Source organism: Numida meleagris, chromosome 1 (assembly GCF_002078875.1).
Source record: "Numida meleagris isolate 19003 breed g44 Domestic line chromosome 1, NumMel1.0, whole genome shotgun sequence".
Lineage (NCBI taxonomy): Eukaryota > Metazoa > Chordata > Aves > Galliformes > Numididae > Numida > Numida meleagris.
In genome coordinates this window covers 22,493,612-22,514,454 of record NC_034409.1, presented here as the reverse complement: position 1 = coordinate 22,514,454, position 20,843 = coordinate 22,493,612, and the positions used below count along the sequence as shown (strand labels likewise).

The 20,843-nt window shown below is 37.1% G+C and overlaps 1 protein-coding gene across 1 annotated transcript in view; it reads right to left on the bottom strand.

Moving 5' to 3' along the window:
* SLC13A1 (solute carrier family 13 member 1) overlaps nucleotides 1-15,689 on the bottom strand; it is a 28,586-nt gene extending 12,897 nt beyond the window's left edge. The window contains exons 1-10 of the mRNA XM_021385086.1: nucleotides 15,562-15,689; nucleotides 14,504-14,632; nucleotides 13,703-13,839; nucleotides 10,334-10,521; nucleotides 9,711-9,768; nucleotides 9,312-9,378; nucleotides 8,650-8,810; nucleotides 3,728-3,847; nucleotides 2,420-2,518; nucleotides 2,229-2,330 (exon numbers count right to left, since the gene is read on the bottom strand). Of these exons, the coding sequence (XP_021240761.1) occupies nucleotides 2,229-2,330; nucleotides 2,420-2,518; nucleotides 3,728-3,847; nucleotides 8,650-8,810; nucleotides 9,312-9,378; nucleotides 9,711-9,768; nucleotides 10,334-10,521; nucleotides 13,703-13,839; nucleotides 14,504-14,632; nucleotides 15,562-15,660 (1,160 nt within the window). The 5' untranslated portion in view covers nucleotides 15,661-15,689. The remainder of the gene's footprint in view (nucleotides 1-2,228; nucleotides 2,331-2,419; nucleotides 2,519-3,727; nucleotides 3,848-8,649; nucleotides 8,811-9,311; nucleotides 9,379-9,710; nucleotides 9,769-10,333; nucleotides 10,522-13,702; nucleotides 13,840-14,503; nucleotides 14,633-15,561) is intronic.

Genomic DNA, 20,843 nt, shown 5'->3' with positions numbered 1-20,843 from the left:
GTGGTGAATACTACCTATGACCCACCCACTGGCCCAGAGGGTATTTTAGCTCTGACATTGCAGCTTTGTTCCTGCAGTCTAATAGACAATCTCATAATAAGGCCAAAGCTCATCTGTGCAGGTGACAGGATTTCCCTGAGTCAGGCTCTAGACTGGGATAAAGTCCTGTGGAAAACAAGAACTATAATAAACATACAGGAAGAAAACATTTTGTTACCGTTGTTTTCTTCAACATGTAATTAAGGAAGTTGCGCACACGCTTGCCACTATAGTGAAATCCAAAGGTTTTTTGAGCAGAGGCATTAGTGAACAAATGCATAAGATATGTAAGCCACAGCTCGTGCACTGTAGAAGCCCCTTGGACATTACAGAGATTAATGCAATCCACTGACATAGGTCTTTTGCCTGTTTTTTTCCTTTGTTTAAACATGGTGGTTCACTATAACTAAACCTGTGTCAGCTCCTTGTATCCTAACTGGGAAGTCATCTGTTGATCAGAAAAGTAAAAAAAAAAATCCTGATTTGATGCCTATTAATGCAAATGATTGATAATTAAATCTATCTAGAAATAGGAAAGGCCTGAATAGTAAGAAATGCTTTTTTTTCTTTCCTCTTAAAAGGTTTTGTTAGAGATTAATGCAGGTCTTGTTTCTCGTCAGGTTACCTCACACAAATTATAAGATGATTCAGCCTGATGTGACATGGCATGTACTTGCATTCCCTTTCAAGGAAAACATTAGAGGCATCCACAAAGTTACATCCCCATGCAGAAACCACACTTCTTATATAGATGTTCCGCTTTTTCCCTGTCAGCAAACAAAATCTTTAGACAGAGGTAAACAGCTTCAAATAGGGAAAGTGTAGCTCTCTGGACTGAAATAATCCATTTGAGTCATAAGGCCCAAACCTAAGAGGATGTTTACAAGGTCTATTTTTCAGTATCAGGCGTATTTCACTAAATGGTGCTCAACGAGCACTGAATGTTAATGTGAAGCAGAAGGGGAGGCAAAGCCAGCCTGATTGCCTACCTGACAGGTTGCTTGATTAGGTCAACACTAAAAACCCTTTAAGACTACCATGATTTGCATGGGACACTGATCATCACTTCTATTGTTGTCATGCTGAGATGAGGGAAAACCTGTTCCTTTGCAATTCTGGGCATAACTAAAAAGTAAATTATTTTTAAAAAATCTTAGTTTTTATGCACTTCTTAATGCTATTTTTACACAAAATATCTTTTCACTTCACTTTATATCTTCAAAGGGCTACAATTATTCCTTGTAATAACAGAGATTCTGAATGATGGGAGAATACCTAAAGAGAGAAGGGATAATGGACGCATGTGCACACATCATTCATGGTGGAGACACAGAAACACAAAATGGAAAATTACCATCCAAGTCTAATCCTGGTCTTTGACTCAGTAATAAATGTTGACTCTGTAAGGCCCTAAACAGCACAAAGTCCTGCTTCTCCCAGTCCTCCAACTACTTCACAGCACTCTAGAGCAAAATTCAGACCTTTGTAACAGAAGGACAAAACCAGAATTACAGTAATTACAGCAAGAGATCAGGAACTATTACAGGCATCGCAGCATTACAGATTTTTGTAAGACCAAGCAATTTCTTAGAGAAAAAAATGTCTAAGTGATCCTGAGAATGGGACAGCATAAACAAGCAGCAGCAGAGGGAAAAAGAAAAAAGAAAAGTAATAGCTCCTAAATAGCTCCTGCTTTTTGGCAATGATTTAACTGTGACTTTTCACAAGTTATGTATGAACAAACAGAAATTTATATTAATAGCTAGATAGCTATCAAAGTAGAGGATGTTTGCCTGTACTCACAGAAGTTGGACTGCCACTAAGGGGAGCAGATCAATCCTAACTAAAGATATTGTTCTTGTAATTGTAGATTTGACGAGGAAATAGGAAACAATAACATCAGTCATCATGCCTTCTCCATCACCAGATCAAGTCCAAAAGGTAGGCATAATCCCTTTTAGTAGATATTTTGTTTCATCTTGCAGTGTGTTTGGGATTTCAGATGTTGCACACATACCTCTATGAAATCACTGGAGTTGTACCTATTCTGTATAAACTACAAAGGTTTTTAAAACATTGGAATATTTCCAAAATATTAAAAGCATTATTTTTAATATATTGTCAAGAAAATAAGGTATACATTTAAGACTCAGTGCTGCTCATGTTAGTGTATGAAAAAGATTACTTACTTTGGGAAAAGTGAAGACCATCCTGGAAAGAAGCCAGGATCTCTGGTAAACCACAGCAAGGTCATTAAGATGAATAGGACAAATGTAACAATTTCTGGGTAGCTATAGCAGAAAAACAACGTGTTATACATTTTCTTGAGTTCACACTTTGATTTACTTGATCTTATTTGCTAATTTATAGTGTGACATACCTCATTGGTCCAAGCTTCTTGTATTCATTCTGGATCACCTTTGCGGAGGCCTCTTCTCTAGCTGTTTTTTTCTTGCCGCACTTGAACATATTTTTAAAACTGGAATGTAAATAGACAATATTGGAGGAAGAATTAACAGTGTATACAGAAGAAAAAATGTCCACTCTTTTAGTGCATTAGCACTTTATAAAATAAGTTTTACACTTTACAATGCAGTTTCTCCCATTTAATTATCACATACTAAACTGAATATATCAGAATTAATTGACAAAGTCCACTGGGAAATTGAAAGAGGCAGCAATTAAATGTGTCCTGCTATTGACTAGCTAGCTCATTTGTTTTATCCTGTAATGGGTTTAGGACATTTCAGATATAGCACACAGGAAGGATGAAGCTTCAATCATGGGAACTAATTGAAACAATCAAATGTATAATCTATCTATTTAATGAAATTCATCCATGATTTTGCTTTACTCTCTTAGTAATGCGTAAGTAGCCTGCATACTGATCAGAAGAATAGGTGCTACAAGCTATGTTTTCATTCTCACAGCGTTAACAAGAACACTATCAAAACAATCAAGAAAAATGAACAAATAAATGTTCAGATAGAGAGTGGTAAACTTGAGATGACATTACATCTGCTTAAGAGTAGGCAATCTCACTCTTCATCTCTTGTACCATACGTAGCCGTGAAGCTATGGAAGACGAGGTCCCTATCATTAACTCTACAGGTGTGAGTGAATTCATGGAGAACAAGGCTTTGAAGAATCAGCCAGAAAGGAATGGTCCTCTACCAAACCTAAGAAGCACAAACTTCAACGGGAAGAAAAAAAATTCCACCATGTATAAATTTTGGAAAAAAGGAACTTTTTTACTTTACATTCAGATTGTAGTCATCCAGCTTATAACACAGGTATTGCTCAAGTATTTAAGTCAATCCCTGATTCCAGGGAAGAGCAACATCCTGAATGTCTTTATCACCTTCAGGTCTTAGACTAAAATTCATGTAATTTCCATATTCTTTAGCCTTGCATGCATGCTCTACCTACTGATGATGTGTGTATGCTTGAGGGGAAGAGATACAATTTGCAATATGGACTTTTCATACTGGGCTGAGTAGTCAAGGATCCTTATTTTAGAGAATTCTTGTCTTCTCCAGAGACTCAGCCATATTAATCAGAAATGCAAAATCATCATTGCTGAGTTATCTTTCCATAAGCCAGTTAAGCTTAGATCCAATATTTAATCCTGGTACAAGATATTTTATATCATCTACCTTTAGCTTTATTGATTACAGCATTTACTTACTCAAATCCAAGGAAAAGCCACTGGAGCCAGACCCAGCTAAGCAGCAGAATAACAACCGCGATGGGGATAGAAAGGATAAACCAAGATCCAAAATTGATGCACTGGCAACCTGGATAACGCCTGGATTAAAGTGAAAAAGAAAAACCCAAACCACGTTTAGTTCAGTTTGGCAAAAGAATAAAGACTAATAAAGACTCGTGAGAAATGCCAGAAAGCTCTGCTGGGAGAGAGTGCTTCTGGTTGGCAGCTACCTTCAGCATGAGGTGGCCTCTGGTGTCATCTTCCTTCACCCTCCCATCCTGTCCCTGTTTATCATGACTATTACAGGAACTGTCCCTGCAGCTGTGCCACGGTTTTTTGAGCATCCGATCAGCAACAGGTCTGTGCATCTCCTTCTGATCTAGGTGTGTCTCACCTGAGTTGAGGAGGCAAGGAAGAGCCACTCAGAGCATTAAGGGCCATTGGGACTGCAAAGAAACAGAACTTGAAGAAAATCTGTTCTCTGAAAGGAGACTTTTAGCATAAGCAAATATATTTGAATTAACAGGCTCCAGTGAACTTAGAAGAGAGCAGTAGAGACAACAGTGAGATATTTATTATTAAAGGTTCCATAAGAGATTAAAAGCTCATTAGAAACGAATTTATTACTACTACTATCCAGGAGAGCTGAGAATGTTTATTTGTCAGGTGGATTGTTTCTTAAGTTGTGTTGTCTCTGTGAGGCTGCCATCATCCACTGTTTACAGATGTGGGTCTTACAACCAGAGCTCTTCCTGCCACATGCATTTAAAAAGGAGTAATGGGCTTAAGTTTTCTGAAATAAATACATTTACTGTTAAAAGAGAGAGATGTCAGAAGGGCAAAAAGGCCAGTTAAATGAATCCTACTTTAGTTTGCCAATTTACTCTATGAACAGAGTTTTCTCCATCTTTGAGCCCTCTCCAGCTCTGCTGAGAGAGTTTTCTGCTAAAAGTGAGAAAATTCTAGCCTTCCTTAGCGCAAAAATTGGATGAAAGGGAAAAGACAATGTCCAGAAGGAGGCTTCAATGACTATTTCCAATTATTTTCCAATCTTTTGTATTTCATGCCTTGCCAGAAGAAAAGGAATTGTGATGGTCACAGAATTCATTGAGGTGATAAATGCTTATTACAAATGTTATCTCACGTGTTGTGCAATTCTTAAGATTTATATATATATTTATGATGTTTACATGTATTGCAATTAAAGTGGCAGCTGAGACTGAAGTCCTACCCACTTCTTGAGGTGGATGTTCTAAATTCCAAATGTATATAGCGCTGAGATAGTGAAACGGGAACTTGAAAAGACATTAGGCTATTACATACAATTTATTGATTACATGGCAATTTAGCTTTTGTTACATGATTAGCCACATCAATTTCTGAATGCACAAATTCCAAGATAGGAAAATATTGACATCAGCACTGCAGTGTCCTAGCATTTAATCACTTGCTAAGTTTTATGATCTTATGTCCTCAGTTATGTGTGATTTTACCTTACTGAACAACAAGCACTTGAAAATTTTATACTAGCAAGTCAATTCCTTTATAAAATTTTAATGGTCAGATGTCACAATGAGTATCTTTAAGCATTTATAGTAATCTTAATTAAGTTATCTAATCTTCATTTTGATAGCAAATATTCCTAGGCTAGATTGGTTAAAAAAAGTATATATTATATAGCACTGGCTGTAACATCTATTACAGTTAGATTGTAAGTCTTGCTTGAGGCAAGGATGGAAAAGACACACTGAACTCATTTCACTGTAGGATGTGCTCTTCTCCAAGCACAGAAGAGCATAGTTTTTCCCTGACTCTATATTGTCTGGTGACTATTTCCCTCTGAAACCTACTCTTAGTCTTCCCCTGCCTCTGCTCCTAGGATCCCTGGCGCCGCTCTGACACGGACTAGGTGTACACCTTGGCTTGTAGCTCAGGAGAAACTGCTTAGCCATGTAAAAGAGCTGTGAGAAAGTCTGTACAGCAAGATAAGATAGGTAAAGCTGCAGCTATGAGATATCTGACAGACTGTAGCAACCCAAACAACTCCAGAGGAAAAATACCAATAGGTAAAAGGATAAAATAATAAAGAGCATTAAAAATATGGAGTCAGAAAAAGGGACTAAGCACTATGAAGGTTGCTCTGAAGGTAATGCCTCCTATTTATTTCCATAGAAACTACAATACATACAAAAAGCATGATAGCGCCATTTAATAGAGCAAATTCTCAGCCAGAAAACACTCTTTTTCAACATAGTCACCACCGTCAGCTGTGCACTTCACTTTGATGAACAAGAGTCTGCATGTTGTGCATGTAAAATTCTGAACCAGAGGAGGCGACCCACTGTCGCTGTCACCACTGCTGAAATGCACCACCCTCTGCCTCACTGTGGTCACATCCACTGCTTGGTCTTCATCAATGTTCAGCAAACATCAGTGAATATCAGTGGGCACCATACTTTTGGCATGGAGGATTTAATGACACACCTTTGCTTCATATGCACTTCCCTGTCAGACACCGTTTTGTCAAACTGCCCCTCTGCTGCCGTCTGTCACAAGGTAACAAAATGTAATGGAATACTGGCAGTAAGGTTCAATCTCTACTGCCATACCACCAACATCCACCTCTGATGTCACGGGCTAACATCATACAACAGGAGGCATTACTTTTGGAGCAGCCCTCATAAAATATATACTGTAGTTAATGTATATAAGTAACAAATCTTATTTTAATTTTTAATGTTTTTTTATTAAAACATATAAAAAAGAGAGCAAAAAACCCACAAAACCAGTGAGATATGTGACCCTGTTTTTGTGAAACTACTGCACTGGCCTGGTTCGATGGCAGTGGTTGCCATTCTCAATGAGCTCTCAAAGTGTCCATCAGCAATTTTTGATGAAATTTTACTCTTCCTGTGCTTCATCCTTGAAAACAGCTGTTCACAAAAGTACATACTGCCAAAAGCAGTGACAAGAGTAAGGGGTGATGTGAAGTGAGCGGTATTTCTCTTTGGTAAAAGAGAGATTATGAAAATCTGGTAAAGAGCATAGCTGGGTTTTGGACTGCAACTCCATACGTTCCATTTGAAAATTTGCAAGCAATGTATTTATGTCGACCAAAAACAGAGTTGCAAATAAACCAAAAAAACGGATGATTTTTTTGTCAAGCTTGAAACCTATTCTCCACTTCCTTTATCAAAACCTAAAAACGGCTGCATACTTTTCACTTTTCACAGGACTGTGCTTAGTCAATATATTAAAATCCATAAACAGTGAACACTGATTGTAGTCTATTTCATGCTAAAATCAGGTATACAGAGAGAATATAGAATTTCTTATTGTTTTGTCACTGAGTAGAAAACATGAGAACATTCTTGGTGTGTACAGCTCTCTTGCTGAGTTGTCTTCCTTATGATGCTCCTTATGATGCTTATGAATTTTTGTTCTTAGGATGCTTATGATGCATAAAGGTGGACTGCAAATGTGCCCAAGCCACACTAATGGGTCAATTCCCACTTCATTCAGGACATCTAAACAATTGAGACCTCTTAAGAGAGGGGTGCAAGACAGTTAAATAGAAAAAATATTTGCACAGTGAGATGGTAGATACAGCTTAAGTTAAGATTAGGCTCAGTGGTTTTGTAAAGATTAAACAAAAACCTTTGGGGCTATGACACTGGATTACACACAGTGCTCTGTGTACACCCTATATTCCTAGCAGAGGATGAAGACCCAGGGAGAGAACAACAATCTGCTTATTTTTTCTTGGAGAGATTGTTAACAGCTAAGACAAACTGGAAAAAAAACAGCTGCAAGCCAGTTTGTGTCAAGTTCCCTATGACTCTGGGCAATCGAGCAAGAACAGTTTTTACCCCTAGTAATCAATTCTGGATTCTGCCGGACCGGTGAGTATGAAGCCAGCTTGAACCAGAAGTGATAGTATGTTTAAAAGTTTAAGTCCTAAGACTTACAATGCCACAGTCTGCCCTGTTTCTTTGCCCCCCCAAACAGGAATTTCCATATTGCTTCTGTTGTTGCTACCTGCACCAGACCTTCTCACAGCACAGACAGATTTACAGACCGTACTTCAGTTCTCTTTAGAAGTTTGCTGAAGCCAAATTTAATCCATTCGCAGAACACAGATTAGAAGCAGACCTGTCAGTGACCTGTCTTTCAATGTTTTGCTGCCCTTAATACAAAAAGTGGGCAGAGGTTAATAACAGGATTGTTGTTTTCTTCTCTTTCCTATGTTAAAGTTGGAATGCTTCTGACAATAGGTGGTGAAATAATAATAAAAAAAAAACAGTTAAACAAGATCTATTGTTTTTCAAAACATCTGCCAATTGAAATTTCAAAGTAGTTTTACTGAGAAAAGGAATGTTAAAAAAAATAACAATCTCAAACCAAAGTGTCCAACTGAATATCAAGTTTCAGACTGGTTTGAAATCATTTGCTTTTTCTTTGACTGACAGATCTAAATTCCTCATTTCAGCAATGCACTGAGCATAGCCTCCTGAAAGACTCCTAATACGTTTTGCTAAGTGGACCTGAACTTAGCTCCTGCTCTACTTAGAAATGAATAACATTCTTAGATAGCGTCTCTCACACTCATGTTAGGGTAATACCTTCATCTTTTTTGCATACAGCTATTCAAAGAGCAGAGTACCACTCAACCAAAGAAAGGCACAAAAAAGATGGCCAATTTTGGATGATCACTTACAGACTTTTCCAGTGTAAGTTAAATACAACCATGCAATCTCTTTAACAAAAATAATGAAAAGAAAGTAGTAGAATCAAAAGATAAAGTTTCTAATGCATTTTAGGGGAGCCACGTGAGAGCTCAGGAAAGAATAGTTAAAAATCTGGATTAAGAAGAATACAAATAACTTAATATAGTCTCTTACGTATTGAAGTGCTCAGCAAAAATCAAATTAGTCGATGTTCCCGTGATTGTTGTCAACCCTCCAATGGTAGCAGAATAAGCAATACATAAGCACATCACTTTGAAAATCCCACTGTATTTGTCCTCTCTGCTTTTTCTCCCTGTTTCAGCAGGTGGTAGGTTCTGCTTAGTAAGAATATAATAATAATAATCAAGCACAAAAATAGGACTCAAAGATGTCCCAGAACAGTCTGACAGTTTTCTGGTAATATAGCCATATGCTATGTGGTTTGGTTTGCTATTACTACAGTTCTCCACTACAGTTATTCATGCAAAGAAAAAGAAAGGAAAGTCAAATCCTGAAGTCTTTTGCCTGATCTGCCTCAGTCTTTTATGCAGGAACTTCTTTTATGTATACTTTATACTTCTTTATATATAGCACATGATATATAGAGTCTGTTTACTGATGAGATTGATTTAATTATGTAAAAATACATCTGTAGCACAAAATCACTAATGAAATTAATAAATAAATAAGCAACTGAATGCATATGTATATCTACACATATATCTTGTTCACATGAAACTAACTTAATTGATAACAGTGCTACATTAGATGGAATGAGATCTGGGTTAAAACCAATTTGCACACATAAGCAGCATAAAAAAAGACAATTTAAGTACCTGTTCCTTTTCTTTTTCATTTTCCTTTTCAATCGTGCACACAGTGCTCCCCATATCGTTGTCATATCTGGAAAAGCAAAGGTATTAATTGTAATAAACAGATATTCTAGGATGGCTGATTTTAAAGTAATGCCTCCTATTTTATTATGTCAGCTCACAATGTCAGAGGCGGATGTTGGCATACAGGCTCTTGTTCATCAGTAGTGAAAATGCTAATAGTGGTGACTACATAGAAAACCAGTGTTTAGTAGCTGAGAATTTGCTCTACCAAACAGAGTTACTGTGCTCTTCGTATCTGTTGTAGATTCCATGGAAATAAATAGGAGGCATTACTTTCAGTCTGATCAATGCACTTAGAAGAATTCTTAAAAGAGAATTTAGGAAATGAATATCTATTACCCATTCACTTCTTTTCTTTTCTCTTTCCAGTCACTGTTTTCACTTTGTCCTATATTTTCTGTAAGACATTGACAGGAAAGACAAATAAGTGCTTAAGGGTACAAAACTGGAACATCTCCATCACCATGTCTCATTCCATGCAACTTTTTATAATCACATGAATAAATTTCAAGTGCAAAACAGCTTCAACATGACTCTTATTACCCCAGAGTCTCAATCTTCTTATGATGAGAAATCTTCTCCTAAATTATAATTCATCTATGTAGTTTAGATTTATTTGTTCTTCCAACATTACCCTAGAGCTGAAAGAGCTCTTTTCTCTTGCAAACTCTTAACCTCCAGTGTATTTATACCCTGTAGTCATATTTCTTAACGGACTTAGTTTTACTAGGCTGAGCAAGCCACTCACTTCTCTCCTCCTCTCCTGCTGCATTCTGTACCCGGTCAGTTTTAATTCATCTTGGTGAATGGGAGAGAGCTCATACACAGCAATCAAAGAGACGTCTCTCAACAAAACACATAATGATGCTATTACTTCCCTAGCCATTCAACTACATGCTAAAAGGTGTTTGAGCGTGCTGCAGAGTGAGATTGGGCAAACAAAACCTGCCCTGCATGTCTACCGTCTAGCTCCAGTGCCAGGTTGGTGGAGCCGTTGGAGCAGGACATCTCCAGCATGTCAGCTTCTGCTTCAGCTCGGGTGATCTGCTGAGCTACAGCCTCCACAATTGGCATCACCATGGCAGCAGCCGAAGTGTTGCTGAGCCACATTGACAAGAAACTGCAGCTAACCATGAAGCCCAGAGTAAGCCTGGAAGAGAAGAGTCTGTTACTGTTACAGCAACATCTCCCATCATTACCCTGTTTAGTGTAAATGGAAATCTTTTCCAACAGAAAGCTTGAATGTAGGAAACAATAAACATCTTGTAATAGACCTCTCTGGAAATTAATGAATTAGAATGATTTTGATCTAATATATTTTTTCACTGAAATACATTTAGTTATAAGAGTCAAATACATTTATAAATGGAATGGAAGCAATAATGTTTATTTACAGAATGATACTCTGTACTAATCATCTCTGAAGAAAGAGCATCATGCATATCACAAGTTCAAATGAAAGTTAAAATGGCTATACTAGTGCTATAATGGCTATTAGAGCCGTATTGTACAGGCTAGCTCAAAACACTGGGCTTATCCCTTAGGGTCAGCCCTCTGGATACCAGTACAGATGTTGCAGGGAGAAGTATTTTGTAGGTGGTACTTAGTTCTTAATCCAGTCCCAAGACAGCTGTAGGGATTATTTGTGCTTCAATAGATGTTATATTAAAGGGGGAAGCAAAGGTCATTATATGTCTTAGTCTTGCCTTGGCTCAGCTTATGCTAAATTAACTTCAAAATAAGAACTGCATTTTACTAGAGTGGCCCTGGTTTTACCTTAAAAAAAAAAAAAAATACAAATATTCTATGTCATATCTGGTGAAGTTAGGTTAATTTAAAATACAGACTACATTGTCATTTTTAATGCAACTCTTGGAGTTGTAAATGAGAGTATTTCTCTTGACTTTCCATCCCAAAGTGCTGGCAGTGTCATTAGAACCCTGCCACAAATCACAGTAAGACAGCAACCAGTAGCGCGGGACTCTGGTGTTACAGCAGTTTCTGAGAACTCTGTGCAGTTTGTAAAGCTCCTTGCTAGATCAAAAAGCTTCCCAAAGGCTGTATGTACAGGATTTTGTACAAAAATAACATAAGCAATGCATTATTACATAAAAACAGTTTTCAAAATGCCTCTCATAGCTCTCCATTTCAGCTATTAAACTTGTTTGTTCCTCAATAGGGGCACAAAAAGTTCAGTAACTCTACACCTTGTCTTTTCGCTGTGCACTTTTAGTTGCTTAACGATAAAGTGAGCTGCAGATCTGCAATTGGTGGACCTAATTAGCAAATTGTCAGCGGTAACGCGAATCCCGCTAACTTTACTCAGCTTTCAATTAGGTTCTCAGATGAAAGCTGGGTAAGAATTTTGTTTTCAGGAGAAACATCTGTGTAGAAAACACTGGTCAGGATAAGTATAGTGAGTATGAATGTTTACATTGTAGAGAAATATGATTTTAGCATAACTTGAAAGAGATTTTAAAACAAAAGCAAACAGAGCATTCACTAACATCTATTTTTGGAAATACCATGTTTTCAGAACATCATAAATTTCCAACATTTGATGGATTGATAGTCAAGCGACCATTTAGTATCATGTGGTGCACAATAAAACTGATTTAAAAATAACAAAATATATCCTAAGCTGTTAACCCCCATTTTTTCTGGATTATTCTTGCTGAGAGATTATTAAAAGTTATTCTGCACAGATAATAACTTCATTGATGCTCAACTATAATATCACTCTGCTGTATAATGCACAACCAGTGTTCTATTTCTAATTCTCACAGGTTGCATAAGTGTATTACCTGTTAGTCTGCTGACCAGATAGCACAGCTCACACAATAGGAAGCCTTTAGGGACTCCTGCTGCGCTACACCCAATACTGCATCCTCCATGTCCTCTGCTATAGAAGCCTCCTACACTGACACCTCCATCCTGGGCTGGATGCACCAGCGAGCAAAGGCTGGGTGGAGGTTCTTGCTTGTGGCAGTGCAAAAAGAACAGCATGCAGCACTTTGCATGGGCATGCTGCTAACGAGCAACAGATGCCAAGAGGCAAGAGGATCCTCTCCTTCAGTGGTCACCTTATAATCTTTATCATAATTAGGAAACCTGAGATAGGAAGGATGCTGTTTTCTCAGGACTACAAACTGGAGGTTTCCCCAGAAGCTGGATGCAGATTTCTGGGTCCACAGCAAGATCATCAGCAGTGTTCAGCACACTATCCACTTGTGTTCTCCTTTTCAAGATTTAAACCAAAACGTGGGAATTTAGGAGTGATCAAAAAGAGAGTGTGAAGTAATTAAACCTGCCTAGCTCAAGAAAAGAGCTAATGTCATACAGTTGAATAAGAATGTAAAAATTATTAAAAAAAGAGAAACCCACAAAGCTGCTAGCTGTCAAAAGCTGTGGGAAAAATCAAAATACACATGATATTTAAAATTAGGAGAGACTGAATCACGATGAAATAGAAATAATAATTCTAAGAAGCGCTATTAGATCACCCAAGAGGCACTTCATGTTTTAGACGCAGCTTTCTACTTCCCTGACTTGTTACTTCCCATCACTTTCTGTTTCCTGACAAGGAGTCATAAGCACTGTTTGTTCTGGGAAGCCATCTTCACTCTACAGATCTTCTCCGAAGCCTCACTGATGTGCTGTCGGATGAGTCAGGGGCCTAAAGCTTTCCTGAGCACTTGTAAAGCAAGAAAAGTTTTCATTTCATAAGATATATGCATGCTGATAGCGAGTCAGTAGAGTGTGTGATTTCATTTCCCTCATCACCTCATCCAGCAGAGAAAATTCCTATTCCTTTGATATTTTCTTCACAAGTAGACAAAGAAAAAACATAGAGACATTGTATCAGGTATGTTTTTCATTTGCCACCTTGACTTTCATGATTTTTTTTTCATTTCTGTGTATTTGAATGATTTTTATGTATTTATGAAGTTTCCAGAATTTTGCAAACAGTACTTGAATACAGAAAAATAATAAACGTAGCACAGATACTTGGTTGTAGACATTAGGTGTGTACAAACCATCCTTAAGACAGAGGACCCTTACATTATTCACAGATGCATCAGGTTTTGGTTCAGAAAGATCCTTATAACGAACAAAATCACTATAGGGAACTTTCAGTGTTGTAATTAGTATTTCAGCAAAATAATAAAAGTGTCACCTACAAATCAATCACGTCATTTCAAATATCTACGTTGTTTCAGTAGAAAAGAGAGGCTGGATTACTACTGCAGAATAAGCAACATGCAATTATTTTTGGAATTCATAGCTTTTAACAAGAATGATTGTCCTTCAAGACATTGCTTAGCACGTACCATGCAGGGTTGACACCCACCAACATCACCATTTTTAAAGCCACTCTTTTGTGGAAATTCCATTTTTCTATTGATGTTGCCAAACAAATTACTCCCATCAGCAGTAAATGAAAGTCCTTAAAATAAGCAGATGCCACCTGAAATAAAAAACAAAAAGTTTTTTGTAGATTAAATGGTGACCTTCTGTTAGTATTTGGTATTACCAGTTCAGTACAGACATATATTGAAATGTATATGGAAAAAAGATTATTGGTTTAAACTTAGACTGGTAGATTTCCTTAACGCTCTTAATTTCATTTAATCTAAATAATGGTTTGCTAAGATGCATAGAGTTAAAATCTAATGAAAAGCGAAGTTTGTGCTATAAACAACCTAAGATCGTCAGTCACATCTTACATATAATCCAGCCAATGAAGTGCTTCCAATCCAGCAGATAAAAGAACAATTTTAAACATAGAAATTTACAATATGATCATCTGTGTTGTCATCTCTTTGACATGAAGATGGATACTCAGCATTTTGAACATGGGGTCTTTATTGTGTCCTATCACTTCTGTAACATTAAGGATATTTTACATCTAACTAGCATTTTCTTATTGACTGGCATCTAAATACTGAATAACAATCTAGAAAAGAATATTAAAAAGAAAGATGAACAAGTCCTGAGGACAAAGTATATGAGCTTGAGGTAGGCCTACTTAGACTGGCACTTATCAAATCCATGGATTAACCCATCAGGTTCTTTCTTCAGACGTTTTGACATTGAAATCTTTAGTATGACAGGGAAAAAGAAAAGGTTACCTCCTTGGATGCCATTATACCAAACAATGGGAACATAAAGGCAGGGAGCAAAGCTGAAACAGCCAGAGGCAGAGCTTCTGTGAGCCAAAAGATGGCAACTACAAACAGTGTGTATGCACATTCTGCTTCCTAGAATACAAAAAGCACTAATAAGAGCAAGTTCACCCAGGGGAAAAAAAAAATCACAATTGCAAGAAGTCTGGCTATGTTAGCTGAGGGATTACTTGGACCTGTAACTGCTATGACTCAAGGGAGTTGAATTCTGGTTACTTTCCTGGTATTGATAACCTTGCTAAGGTGTGAAACTGTCTGTAAATAGTATTAAAGAATTTTTCGAAGGACAGTAAAATTACTTAAATTCCACCACTCAGCGGCCTTTTCCTTCAAGCCCAATTAATCATATAGGTAAATCTGGAGTCTTCTCTGTCAATTAATCAGCATTAATCACAAACATTCTGCAGCTGAAAGCATGCAGAATGCAACATTTAAAGCTCTTGGAGTACTTGCAATCAATAATAGGTCAAATTTTGGCTCTAATGTAATCAATGAAATTTGGTCATCAGTAGCAATAAGGTGAGGATAGTGTATAATATGAAAATCAGAATTTGTCAAATCTTTCATTCCAGTCATCTGCTTTCATAAAACACAATATATGATGAACTAAACAAAATATATAATCAAATGAAAAGGTAGTTGCATCTGTCAATCCAACTCCACTGTCAAACACACAGAGTTGTTTAAAAGCGGCCAAAACCTAATGGTGAGGACAGGATTGTCAAGGCAGTCTAGCTGACGTTAAATAAGAAAAGCATTTCCTAAACAAGAAAAAAAAATAATTCAGAACTTCATACAACCAGTACAGAATATTAGATTAAACCTGTTGTCTTCTGTGCATCTCTATGAAAATACTCTGAGCTGACCAAAGAAACAAACAAACCAAACCAAACAAAACAAAAAGTCCACAATGAAAATGCAGTGAAGCAATTCTGAAAAGATCTCAGAATCTCAAGGTTTACATACCAGTGCAAAACAATTACCTCTCATAGCAGGTCACTTACTTTGGTTTTGATGATAAGTGGGAGTGGAAGTAAAAGCAGAGGGGTGAGGACAATGAGCAAAAATCTTCGGTAGACCAGGAGGTATTTAAGAATCTTCATGGTTGATGGCTGGTGCTGAACTTTCCTGAAGAAACTGCTGAAAAGATAGGTCTGAGTTTAAATAGCTAACTCTGATTAATATTTTTCCAAACTATCACCTTTAGCCATTGCTAAAGTGGACCAGTAAAACAAGTTAAAATTAAATCTTGCTCTTGATGGTCTTAGTGACTTTATTAACAGTAGGTTGATAAGATAAGCGTTCATCATAAACCAAGGCTAGCTGCCTGTCTCCTCATGACTTTCTCCCTGTACCCTTCCTCATAACAAGTCTATGTAATTGGAACAGGTTTTAGGCAACTACATAAACAAACATTTCAGGTGTTCTCACAGTAAATGCTGGCTTCTTTGGGAAATCAAAACACCTAATATATACAGAATATGTGTTCAAGACCAATGGTGTTATGATGTGAAAACTTATGTAAGATAACTTTGCTGGACGGAATTAAAAATATTCATCTCCATGTTTGGAGGTTTTCAGAACTTGAGAGGATAAGGTCCTGAGCATCCTGACCTCACTTTGAACTTGGTTTTGCTTTGACAAAATGCTTGGACTGTATGAGCCCCAGATGCACATTTCAGCCTTAATCTTTCTATTGATTCTATCTTTTCAGAATTTGAAATACATGAGAACAATAGGTCCTCTCTGTCTTGTCTGTCAAGGGGCATACGATTGTTTGTTTTCTCTTCTCATCTTATTCTATTTTGGGAAAAAATAGGATAAAATGTTCCATGTATATCACACAAAACTTTGGAGAAGGCTGAGAATGGTAGAATTTTCAAGACAATAAAAAATGAATATAACCTATTGCTTGATTTTCCTGTTTTCAATAAAAGAAACATAGTACAGTGTTTGTTATACAACAGATTAGCATCAAATATAGAAGAAAAATAGGAAAGAGGTTTGCACACACTGTCTGTGGGTGAAGATCAAAAGGGGAAAAACACACTGTTTCATGCTCAGGATCTAAAGAGAGGTAGAAGACTGGAAGCGGAGGCATGAAGGAGTCTTTGAGCTACCATCTGAAACATGAAAAGGCCGGTTAATAAGGTAGATTTTTGCTATCCATATAACTTCTGATTATATGAATCTATTGTATCAGGGTACAGACAACACAAGTGCTGAGATTACTAGTGTTGGGGACAAAGTTTTAGTTTCTGAAGATAGGACTTTGTTTTTGCTAAGGAAGCAGTATTTCAAACCTGGCAGGAAGAAACTGAAAATCCAAAGATGGAAAATAAATTGGAGGTGAAAGTAATCATGAAATAACTGCCCTTGCTAATTCACAGAAAGAAAAAAATGTGAAGATAGCTTTGACACAATTCAAAGACCTGAGTCTGAGACATCTTGAGAAGATAATGTAAGGGATAAAGAAGTTCTGGTGAATTAGTAGTTTTTGAAAGGATCTATTCTAAATACATAGTTGTAAACTATCCTAGTTTAAAGAATTCAAAGACAGTGAGCACAGAGGGAAACTATGCTGCCAGCATCACAAAAGCTTAAAATATCCAGAAATTAAAAAGGAATTGTTTGAGATTTGGGAAAAAAAATGGTTTGTGTCCGAGAACAACTATAAAGGAACAACATAAAGATGGGAGAATAAATTTGGGTAGACTGTGATATATTTCAGTCGTAGATATCAAGGAAAAGTTCTGTAGGAATGTCAGAAGAAGAAAACAGTGGAGAGGGATTTAGGAAAAAGAAGGGAAGGCAAACTGCAGATAGTGCTGGAGTATTCAATACGTTTTTTGCTTGAGTATCCGCAACAATAAATGAAAGTCAATTCTCTTATGAAATTAATTTTGACATGGAAAAAGGAATGTACTATGAGCATGGTGCTGGTGAGAGAGTTGAATATTTAGACTTAAGATATGTATTTAAGTCAACAGTTCCAGATGAAATTCGCCCAGAATTCATTGGTGAGAATTCATGCAGTAATCTGAGACCTATCTTAGAATATATTTGAATACATTCTGAAGCGCCATATATTTGAAAAACTGTGGAGGATTACAAGTTCCTAGAAAATTGGTCAGGCATACATGGAAATGAAATCTGGCTAAAATATGTCACGTAAAATTTTCTTCTTTTATGGGACAACTAGCTTAGTAGTAAAACATCAAATATATGCAATTCATTTCACTTTAGTACACTTTTTAGATAAACTAAGATAAACTCACAAACAAGCACAGAAGAAATGCCCAAGGGAAAATTACATTTGAGTGAACAACTGGTAAAAAAAAAAGTTGTTCTTGAAACGTACTTAGGAGTGCTTCACATTCATACTTAGATGATATTTCAAACGGGGTCCTGAAGTGGTCTATACTGATTAATTTGCTAGCCCATATTTTCATTATTGATTTGAACCATAAATTAGCAATGGACAGAACAAAGTTTGTACACAAAGATAATATTTTCCAACTCATATTATACTAAAAATGCTGTTTTTTCAGTATTCTCAGACAATCATGACTGTATCAAATGCTGTATACAGATGAGCTTCACATTTCAAAACTAAATGGAAAGAGACTTGTGATAGTAATCCAATCCTGATGAGGCAGTAGAAAATGGCCCGTAGAATTAGCATCCAAATTCTCAAGCTTTTTGCAGGTCCTTGGTCTGAGACTTACAGTCACCCACCAGAAATATGGCAAAACTGGGAGCAAAAAAGAGAAAGAGATGCCCTTCCAAGCTAAAGTCGAGACATATTTCTGGAGCAGTCAAGCCTCCACAGGTAACCTGAGAATGGATCAACACATAGATAGATTACTGGAAAAAGGCTGAAGGCTTTCTGATGCACGACAGCATATGGCACAAAACTTTCCTTGTTGCTAGGATCCAGAAACAAATAAGGATGTTGAAAGCTGATTAAAAAACCTTTAAACATACACCTTTTTATGCGGTGAGGAAAGAGGTTCTAATGTGATCTGAGATATAATTGTTAGTGACAATGAAAAAAAATAAAAAGGTGAACTTTGGCGAGAGAGAAAGAATATTTCTCATTACACCAGCCACTGTATAGTCTGTGTCAGTACTGATCCTTCACTCCCTACCCTTCTTGGTATGCTTTATTTACATCTATTATGTCTTGAGACAGCTGTGGACAATTTCCTTGTGTTTTCTCAGTAACCAGTTTTACTTTTGCAGTTTATTTTCTAGACTTTGAGAAAGCCTGTGGGGCTGATTCTTTTATGCCAAAGCTTTGCCCAAGTTAGCTGTATTTGCAGCTTAGCTGAGGACCAATATTTCTCCTTCATTTTTAGTGAAGAAACTCATTGTTGTCTGAGGCAATACAGCAGACGAACTGTTTGAAAAAGGGAAGAAAGTAATCCAGATTTTTCTCAAAGCTGGTTTTGCCATAAAACAAAGTGAGGTCAAAGGACCTACATAACAAAGAGGTTGGGGGGAAATAAAATTGCAAGATGGGCATTTTCACATCTCAATAGATATGATCAATAGCATAATAACCATATATCCACTAATTAACAAAAAAGAAACCCAAATTTTTCTAGGCATTGTGGGATTCTGAAGGCATTGTGGGATTCTGAAGAATGCATATTCTAGTCAGCTTGTGAGTCTTCTCTATCAAGTGACTTGAAAAAATTATTTGGCAACAAATATCACCAAAACATATGCCCAAGTCATGGATTGATTAAAATCAATGTACATTTTAAGAAAATCTTACAGTCATGGCTTTTAGACAGAGTGATATTTGCATATATATCAAAAGAGGACAGGACAGAGAGTGGTTGTTAACGAGGATTCGCTGCATAGTGTAGGACCTGATGCAGGTGGTAAGGAATAAGGGGTGGAGATTGTACTGGCTCTGACTGGGCTGGAGTTTTCTTCCTAGCAGTCCATATGGTGATGTGTTTTTGATTTGTGAGTAGAACAGTCGTGATAGCATACCAGTATTATATTTGAGAAGTACTTGTAGAGCATCAAGACTTTCTGCCTCTTCCCACTCTGCCCCCCTCAGAGCGTAGGCTAGGGATGTGGAAGAAGTTGGGAAGGGACACAACAAAAAGGACATTCCATGTGACATGTTGTCATGCTCAGGAATAAAAACTGAGGGGAGGGATGTTTTGAGATATTGAGGTATTGCATTATTTAGCTGGGGACTGGTCTGCTTGTGGGAGGTGGACAGCAATTGCCTTTGTATCACTTGGATTTTCTGTTCTTTCTTCCCTTTTCCTTTACTTACTAACCTATCTCCATGTATGAGTTTTCTCACTTTTGCTCTTCCTGTTCTCTCCTGTGGGTGGTAGAGTGAGCAGCTGGGGGATGCTTAGCTGCTGAACCAAGTCAATCCACTACATCTTGTCAATGGCCTTGCAAACTACACTGCCACTCTCTATATTACTTTTGTCTTTGGACATCACAGTTATAATGGCAACACTACTCTACAAAACTAAGAGGAATACTTCAGTTACATGGTGATCCCAAAGATTTTCAAAACCATACAAAATTTTAGTACATGGTTCAGCTGGGCATACAGGGATAGAAATCAGGAAAAAGATCAATATTTCATTATCAAATGCTGACCATCTGGGATTAGCAGGATACCTTTACAGAATGAGATGATAAGCAATATTTTTCAGCAGCACATCTAATCTAGAAGCAAAGTATTTTATATATCGCTACATAACTAATTATTGTAACAGGAAGACTATATAGCTTTACAACAGCTGTAAAGTGGGATAAAGAATGGGGCAAAAGGGAGGATACCAGAGGAAGAAAACCACAGGCAAAGTAACATTAGAAAAGCAACTTCTGAAAGATTTTGAGTGACTTATGCTTTCAAAAAAAATTATGGATAATTCTCAAGATGATACTCATTGATGATGAAATCAAGAGGCACTATCAACAAAGTAAACATTTTCATACAAGGAAATGAGAGTTTGAATTCTGAAGTTACCATATTCTGAAAAATATAATGGGCAGAGAAGAAAGCTCCACAAGTGGCCTGAGTCAGCACAGTGGTGGAAGTTACTTCTAATTTTACATGGACCTGTCAATTCTTGGTACGGTAATCTTTTTTTCTTGTCACATTTTGCAGTGAGATATAAGTACTCTCAGCCTGCCTAACAGAGCTGTTTGTACTGGACTGAGGTGAATCGCACTCTGAAGATGGCTATTTCTCTTCACTGATTATAAAAAGCCCTAGGCAAGTGCACCCAAGCACAAA